General features: G+C 58.7%; 2 protein-coding genes and 1 non-coding gene across 3 annotated transcripts; 1 reads left to right on the top strand and 2 right to left on the bottom strand.

The window, feature by feature from the left end:
- Positions 1 to 306: 306 nt before the first annotated feature.
- SDRG_13129 (hypothetical protein) lies at positions 307 to 945 on the bottom strand (the record flags this gene model as incomplete). Its single annotated transcript, XM_008619211.1, has 1 exon — positions 307 to 945. The coding sequence occupies one exon, from the start codon at positions 943 to 945 to the stop codon at positions 307 to 309; it is 639 nt and encodes a 212-aa protein (XP_008617433.1).
- A 4,469-nt stretch (positions 946 to 5,414) lies between these two features.
- Positions 5,415 to 5,482, top strand: SDRG_13128. Its single transcript has one exon. It is a non-coding gene; the product is annotated as a tRNA-Pro (tRNA).
- A 1,053-nt stretch (positions 5,483 to 6,535) lies between these two features.
- SDRG_13127 (hypothetical protein) lies at positions 6,536 to 7,268 on the bottom strand. Its single transcript, XM_008619210.1, has one exon. It carries the CDS (start codon positions 7,251 to 7,253, stop codon positions 6,615 to 6,617), a length of 639 nt encoding a protein of 212 aa, XP_008617432.1. The 5' UTR covers positions 7,254 to 7,268; the 3' UTR covers positions 6,536 to 6,614.
- Positions 7,269 to 8,529: the final 1,261 nt, after the last annotated feature.

Here is an 8,529-nt window from a genome sequence, read left to right as displayed (position 1 = left end):
GACATGTACATACTCGCCCATGGGGCTGAGCTAAACTCAATGATGACGCCACACACCACTTCTTCGCGGAAGCTCTTCGCGGGCCCTTTCGTTGTGGAATAGCCCACTCACTTTTCTCGCAACCAAGTTTTGTTGGCCGAATCAGGTCATTTTGGTACCAGCATTGAGTGCAATAGAGTGTCAGCTGCTGCAAAGGTGCGGTGGGTGACCGTCAAGCAGTGATGGATGCATCTTACGAAAGAGTAGAGTGTTCCAGTTAAACATGCTCCTACTACATCTCAATTGCGTGTCAATACACTTCTATCTTCATGCCTCGCGGAGGACCTGCAAAAGACGCGTCACGAGAGTCAGAACGCGCGGACGACGCAGCCACATGAGCGAGAGCATCGCAAACAGCGCCATGGACCGCCGCAGCAGCGTCCGTGGCAGTGGCGTCATGACGGCGCGGACAATGACGGTTGAGAGACGCGTGTAGGGCATGTAGCGCTGCGGCAAGTCGAGCCAAAAGTACTTGCGCAACACCGCTTTCGTGTGGCTGAACGTCGTGAACGAGCGCTGTCCGTGGTACGTCCCGAGCCCCGAGCCGCCGACGCCGCCGAACGGCAGATTCAAGTTGCCCATCTGCATGACGCAGTCGTTGATGACGACGCTGCCCGACGACGTGTGCTGTAGCGCTGCTTGGATACGGTCTTCGTTGCGGCTAAAGACGTAGAGCGCCAGTGGCTTGGGCTTGAACCGAATGGTTTCAAGGACTGCGGCAAAGTCGCTGTAGTAAACAATCGGCAGCAGCGGACCAAAGAGCTCGTCGTCCATGAGCGCGCTCGCATTAAAGGCCGCCATGTCGTCCTTGTAGTTGAAGAGAGACGGCGCCACAAAGCGCGTCGTGACATTGCAGTCGCCACCGTGGACGAGGTACGCTTTTTCCTTCTCCATGAGCGCCTTCATCTTGAATAGCTGCTGCACGTTGGCGACGCTCTAAAAAAGCTCCGAGCTGTCTCTGCGGGAAAGATTCAGCGTGCATGAGGCGGCCTAATGGTCTAGTGGTATGACCGGCAAATGAGCGTATATTGATATTGCCCTTCCGAGAAAGGACTCACTCAGTAGAACTTCTTTTCACTATCCTAAAAAGGCGTGTCTAGGTTCCGCGGTACTTGTTTTTCTTGTTTCTTGTTTTCTTGATCACGTCTCGGGATGACGTTGGCGCGCTGCCGGACCCCGAGGTCGCATAAATAGACCTACGAGGTCGGGCGGCGGAGCGCAGGTCGCCGTTGGCGGCCGTTGGAGAGCGGGGCGAGGCCGAGTTCTTGGAGCGCGGCGTCGATGCGGCTGCGCGGTGCTTTGGGGTCGTTGCGGAGCCACGCGCGGACACACGAGAGCCACAGCTCGCGAGTCTCGCTTCCGGCGACTGGCATGATAAAGGGCGTCTTGGACTCGAACTTGATCTTGTTGCGGTTGGTCCAGATGTAGTGCAACGTCGTGGCGACCAGGCTGAACCAGAGGCGGTAGAAGACCTTGTAGGCCTTTACGAGCCGTTGCGGCACGTCAAATTCTTCCGGGTGCAGCACGGTCTCCCAGGACCACGAGATGCCTGCCCGCGACCACGCGGCCAAGTGCCACTCCCACAAGGGGGCCACTGCGGGACATTCCCACAGCGCGTGGCACTCGGTTTCGACGGCGACGCAGTCGGCACGCGTGCAGTCGAGGGCGTGGGCGTCGGTGTCCTGCTTGAAGACGAACTTGTAGTTGAGCGGTAGCATCTTGAAGAGCATGCGGCGCCAAAGGTCGCTGTACACCGGCGCGGCGAACTTGTACGACTCCATGAACCCCACTTGGGAGGCCTGGATCGCGTAGAGTGATGGGCGCAGCGTCGAGACCCAAGGGTGGTTTTGCACCTCCGTGACCACGGGGCTAGTCGACGCGGTTGAGCGTACAATAGCGTGGGGCGCCGTCTCGATAGGAACCCGGGCGTCCGAGAACGGAAGGAGCATGAACGGCGTGCGCGTGCCGAGCGGCAGTGCTGGGAACGCACCCCCGGTGGCGCCCGAGGCGAGGCACGCGGCTTGCCAAATGTGCGTGATGTCCTTGTAGAGCACGGCGAGCGACACGGGTCGGGGCGCGTCGGAACCTGCGACGCGGCCGTTCACCAACGCCGTAAATTGCGGGAGTGTCGGCCACTCGCCGCTGGCGGACATGAACGAGCGCAGCGTGCGGAGGTCTGAGGCAGCAACCGCGGCGTAGAACGGGCGGTGGTACCCGAGCTTCACGGCGAGGCACATCTCTTGGGTCACCGAGCGAGTCACATGAAACGTCGGGAGTACTTGGAGCCAGATCGGGGTGTCAACCAGGTCGGCCAGGTGTTGCAGCGCCGTGGGGGCCGTGTAGGACTTGAGCGTCCACGGAAGCTTGTGCCAATGCGACCAGATGTCACGCCAGAGCGGCGACACTTCGGCGAGGTCGATCAGCTGCGTCGATATGCACGGATGGTAGTACAAAAAGTCCGGGTGGTCGGGTCGGCCATACGGCGCGATGCAGGTCTCGAGCTGCCAGCTGACCAGGCCAGCCCACTGCTGGGTGTCGTCCGTGCAGAGGCGTAGCAGGAGCTGCAACCGCCGCAGGCGTTGACTTGCGATCATCGATTCGACGTGTGGCAGGTTCAAGCCGACGTCGGGGTCGTGCATCACCGGCGTGCGGACAAGGATCATGCTCTTGTCGCTTGGCCGGGACTTGCGGCAGATGACGTACCGGTTGATCATGGCTTGCCACTTGTCCAGCCGGTCCGGCGGCACCACGACGACTTCGGTGTAGTATCGAAGCATCGACATGACAATGGCTTGGACGATGAGGCGGCGACCACGGAGCGTCCGGCCGCGCACACCCCATGTGCTGAAGCACTTGTAGAAGCGGCTGTCGAGGACGGCGAGGCGTTCTGCGTTCCCGATCTTGTGACCAAAGAGGACGCCGAGGTACTTGACTGCGACGCCAGAGGGGACGAGGTTGATGCCAGGCCAGCCGCCGATCGGCCGTTGGTTGTTGAGGACGATGGTCTTGCTCTTGTCGCGGTTCAGTTGGGCTCCAGACCCGGCGCAGTATGCCTCGACGATCTCGAGTTGATCGTCGAGGCATGCGGCGTTGTCCGAGAAAAGCGTGACGTCGTCGGCGAAGAGCGCGCCGCACGCCCAATACCCACACGGCAGCGGTATCCCCAGGCCGTCCTTGCGGCGCAGCATTTCACTCAGCGGCTCAATCGTCAGCACGAAGAGCAGCGGCGAGAGCGGGCACCCTTGCTTGACGCCACGGTTGGGCCATATCGGCGGCGCCTTGTGGCCGTTGATGAATATGGAGACGACGGGTCCCATGTACAAGAGGCGCACCCACTGCGTAAACTCGGGCGGGATGCCGACTTGGGCCATGCACCCGAACATAAAGTTCCAGTCGACGCGGTCGAAGGCCTTGGAAAAGTCGAGAAAAGTCGCAAGACCCTTGTTGTCGAAGTCAGTCGAGACATATGTCTGGATCGACTCGAGCAAGCACAAGTTGTCGTGGATCCGGCGCCCGCGGACAAATCCCGTCTGCATGGGGTGGATGAGGGACGGAAGCACGACCGCCAGACGGTGGGCCAGCACGCGCGAGAGCACCTTGAGCTCGACCGACATGAGCGTGATCGGCCGGTAGTTGCTGGGCAGCTCCCGGTCGCCGTTCTTGTAGAGCATGATGACCGCCGACTCACGGTGTCGACGCAGCATCTGGCCACGAGCCAATTGCGCGGCAAAAACGATGCGCAGCATGCGGCCAAAGAGGTTCGGGTCCAGCTTGTAAAATTCAGCGGAAAAGCCGTCGAGGCCCGGGGCGCCGTTAGCGCGCATCGTCCGGATCGCCGAGGCAAAGTCCTCGTCCGTCAGCGGTTCCGCGAGCGCGGCCTTCTGGGCTTCCGTCAGTCGTCGGCTCAGGCGCCGCGTCACTTGGCGGCGGACTCGTCGGTTGGGCGCCGTGCCGTCGGCGCGCGTAAAAATCGATTTCCAGTGCTGTTGAAACGCTCGGGCGACGCCATCGGCGCCGGTGACCCGACGGCCATCGACGTCAATAGCGCCGGCGACGGGCACGTTCTGCATGTGGGCAGTCGGCGGCGTGAAGAACGCTGTCGACGACGTTTCCATCTGCTTGAGCTGCACGTCAAACCGTCGATCGCGCGAGGCGCGCCGGCGGGCTTCCGATGCGGCCTGCGCCGTGGCACGAGCGACTTGAAGGTCTGCGTCCGAGACGAGCCCCGCGGCGTGATGGCGCTTGGCCACTGCAAGGCTTTGTTGTTCGTGTCGGAGCGCGGCTTGGTCGGCTTGATGTCGGTACCGCTGGACGTCTTGCAGCACCTTGCGCACGCGCTTCATCCAGCCGGACCAGACGACTCCCGGGTTGTTTGCCGCTTCGAGGACCGGCAGGAACGCCTGCGCCTCGGCCAAGATCGTGTCGCGGACGTCGTCGTCGTGCAGCAACTCACGTGGCAGCTTCCAGTAGCCCTTGCCGGGTTCCACGCCGGGAGGACTCAACTGGACACAGTGGTACCAATGATCACCGGCGTTGTCGTGGGAATGATATGAGCTGGATTTGTAGCGCGCAGCGGCCAACGCCGCGTCGACCAGAATGTAGTCGAGGCGGTTGAGTCGACCGGGCCCTGAGAATGCGCGGCCCGACGGGTTGTGTTTGCGCCACGTGTCGACCACGTCCAAGTTGGAAAGCCATTCGAGGCCAGCGTCGCGGCCCGTCCAGTGCTGAGCGCCGACATGGTAGACGTCCCGATGTAGGTCGAGCGGCATGTTGAGATCACCGAGCACAATGTGGCGCGCGTCGTCCTCGAAGGCCGTCGGCAGCGACGCATAGAAAGCTCGTCGGGCGCTATGTTGCACCGGTGCGTAGACGTTGTGGATGTAGATGACCGTGGTATCCCAGCGCGTCTGTAGCACGTGATAGCGGTCAACGACGTCCAAATGCTCGAGGTGCTGGAGCTCCGCAAAGCCAGGGAATGACGACATGACCAAGGTCATGACGCCGCCGCTCCGACCGGCGCTCGACGACTCCAGCGTCTTGCGGTGGTCCGTCACGGCGAGGAAGTACGCGTCGTTGCCGAACGTCGTGTTGAGGTGGTACGTAAAACCTTTGAGGTGTTTGTAGTCACGAAGCTTGACCTCTTGCAGAGCCGTGAGCGAGTACAGGCTGAGCAAGTTTTCGATCAAGAGGTGGCCGTTGTCGGGAATGTTGTTGATGTTGATGGTAGCGAGAGAGATGGCGGTGTTGAGGTGTTGTTCGGGGGCCGTGGCCGCTTTAGCAGCGTTTCGGCGCGCGAAGCACCGCATGCGGCTTACCCGCAACACCACGAAGGACGACCTGGTATCCCACGTCGTACACTGTCGTGGACTCCCGCAGCTTTGGTCTAGTGGTATGATTCTCGCTTTGGGTGCGAGAGGTCCCGGTTTCGATTACCGGTTGGGCCCTTTTTCGTTTGTTTTGGATGGAAGAAAGCAATGAATACGTCAGCTTCTCGTCCATGACCTGCTTTTTCGGCGGGGCATTGTAGTACGGAATGAAAGAACATACAAAGAAACCAACGTGGCTTCAAGCGAGTGCCTCAGCCTCGTACCGGTAGCCGGTAGTGCTCCGTATGCACTCGCATATTTGAAGTATGCCAGCTTCAGCGACCACGCAACGGCCACCCTTCTACGAACGCGTCAAACGCATTCAGAAAGCTACTTGATGCGAGCGGTGACGACCCAACAGGCACGATATGTGTCGTCGACCTCTTCCGCAGCGCGGCCGAAACTGGTTCTCGCATGTGGCGATCTGTCGTAATGCTCTAACACTCCTCGTCACCGGCTAGCGTCGGCAGCCAGCTCATGTCTAAAGCTGGCTGTTTCCAGTAGCTGCATTGTAGCTAGCACACGCAAGTCGGTAGCTGGCCCTGGCAGCTAACTGGTCAAAGATATCGCGACCCGTCTCATTCGGACCGGAATTGCTATCACGTCACCTGGCGCTCATGATGAAATCCCGCCGTGGGCTCGGCAGCTCACTCTTGTACGTTTCTGCGCGGAGGCATTGTTTTCGACCGGTACAACTTTCGTCGACCTTCTCTAGCTTCCTCTACGCTCGACAAGTCTACGCTCTTCATCGGCAAGTCTACGCTCTTCATCGGCAAGTCTACGCTCTTCATCGGCAAGTCTACGCTCTTCATCGGCAAGTCTACGCTCTTCATCGACAAGTCGGCTTCTTTGACACTAGCGCCTTGGTGTCTGGTACTCTTCTTGTCTCTGACGCAGCAAACCTTGACGACTCCATAGTGATCTCGACAATAGACACAACTCACTAGTTGACGGCGCCGCTTTTTGGCGAGTCGTCCTATCTTGAACACACGCTACCTCGACACCGTCCCACACCAACACGTCGAAATATCTCACAAGCACATGTGATGCGACCAGCTGCTTCCGACACGCGTATACGTGACAGCTGTATGCACGATGCCACCGTTGCACTAGACCAAAGAGACAACACACACAAAGTCAAACGGAAAACATTCATTCACGTCCGTCTTACACAAATGTCGCAATAGTGCACAGGTTTTCGTCGCAACTTTACGCGATAAAGTTGAAGTGCACGTCGTTCCAGTTGTTCCCGCAGTTGGCCATGGTGGCGTCGCCGTTGGGGTAGATGAGCAAGCACCAGCCTTCGTAGTACTTGTGCTTGATCATCGTCGCCGAGTTGTAGCGAGAGTACTCCCAGCGCTGGTTGATGTTGCCCGGCTGGCATTGATAGCCGTGCACGAGCGGCTTGCCAGCGGCGTTGCTCCAGTACGCGTCGAGACACAAGTTGTCCTGGACGTTGCGCAGCATGTCGTAGCTCGAAGAGCCTTCGGACTCCATGACTTCCCAGGCGCGGCCGCCGCCGCAGTTGCGGCAGCGGAGGTTCACGACGCCACCCCAGACCGTGACCCACTGGTCGAGCGGCTTGGAGTGGAAGTACTGGTCCGTCCAGACTTCAAGGCGCTGGAGACCCCACTGGCGCGCCGGGAACTCGTCCTTGAGACCCTTGCCCTTGAGGCCGAGCGTCTCGTTCTTGCCAACGGGCAGGTCGTTACCCTCGGGGGCGCCGACAAGACGGTCGACCACGGTCACGGTGGTGTCATCGATCACGGTCACGGTGGCGTCGTCGGGCGTGGTTTGAGCGCCAAACGCCGTGGCAGCAAGGAGGAGGGCACCGAGGAAAACGCGCATGTTGATGGAGAAGGTCAAAGTCAAAATGAACTGCAAAACGAGAGCCGCCTTACAGCCCGAAATTTCATTCGCTTCTCAGTGCAAAAGATATGGGTATCGCCCGTCGATCGTTGCATGTATGACCAGATCAACTACGACCTTGCCATTTTGAATGCTATAAAACGACCAACGACTACGAAAACGGTGACAACGACTTGGGTTGATGTGACGTACTCAACGGTATCTTTGAGCGTGCTGCACACTCACGGTGAAAGATACTACGTCGAGGCAAACATCCGACGTCGTCACGTGCTGCACGGACGAGATCGGAGTGACGTATTGCTAGAAAGACTTGGACTAGGCCAAGTAGTCCAGAGTGGTTGGGTGTCGGCTACCTTTGCGTACGCGTACCACGGAAGCTAGAAACTACTGCTACAGTAGTATCTAGTCTACTATGGAAGGGGCATTTTACTGATGCCAAGGTGTTTCGATGCTCTGACTATTTCTCAGATATGCACACAGCGGCACCCATTTTCGTGACAGGAATTATCAGAGTATGCGGTCGTCTCGACACCTCGTCAATTTACGTCGCTTCGTACCAACATGCGAGCAATGCATGACGGCACAAGGGTACGAACACGGACTATTTACATTCTACTGCAAGGTTGTTCTGACACCGCCATAATCCCAATCATATACCGGTACATTCATCAAAAATGCACGAACGACCAACTTGTCGCTCGCTGTACGAAGGTACTTGGACTGTGCAATATGTTGCTCTGATCTCTTCCGTGCAGCACGTGACGACGTCGGATGTTTGCCTCGACGTAGTATCTTTCACCGTGAGTGTGCAGCACGCTCAAAGATACCGTTGAGTACGTCACATCAACCCAAGTCGTTGTCACCGTTTTCGTAGTCGTTGGTCGTTTTATAGCATTCAAAATGGCAAGGTCGTAGTTGATCTGGTCATACATGCAACGATCGACGGGCGATACCCATATCTTTTGCACTGAGAAGCGAATGAAATTTCGGGCTGTAAGGCGGCTCTCGTTTTGCAGTTCATTTTGACTTTGACCTTCTCCATCAACATGCGCGTTTTCCTCGGTGCCCTCCTCCTTGCTGCCACGGCGTTTGGCGCTCAAACCACGCCCGACGACGCCACCGTGACCGTGATCGATGACCTCGTCGCTGCTCCCGAGGGTAACGACCTGCCCGTTGGCAAGAACGAGACGCTCGGCCTCAAGGGCAAGGGTCTCAAGGACGAGTTCCCGGCGCGCCAGTGGGGTCTCCAGCGCCT

Source organism: Saprolegnia diclina (genome assembly GCF_000281045.1).
Source record: "Saprolegnia diclina VS20 unplaced genomic scaffold supercont1.56, whole genome shotgun sequence".
Lineage (NCBI taxonomy): Eukaryota > Oomycota > Saprolegniomycetes > Saprolegniales > Saprolegniaceae > Saprolegnia > Saprolegnia diclina.
Note: the sequence above shows the minus strand (reverse complement) of the source record. Positions and strands in the feature narration are given on the sequence as shown.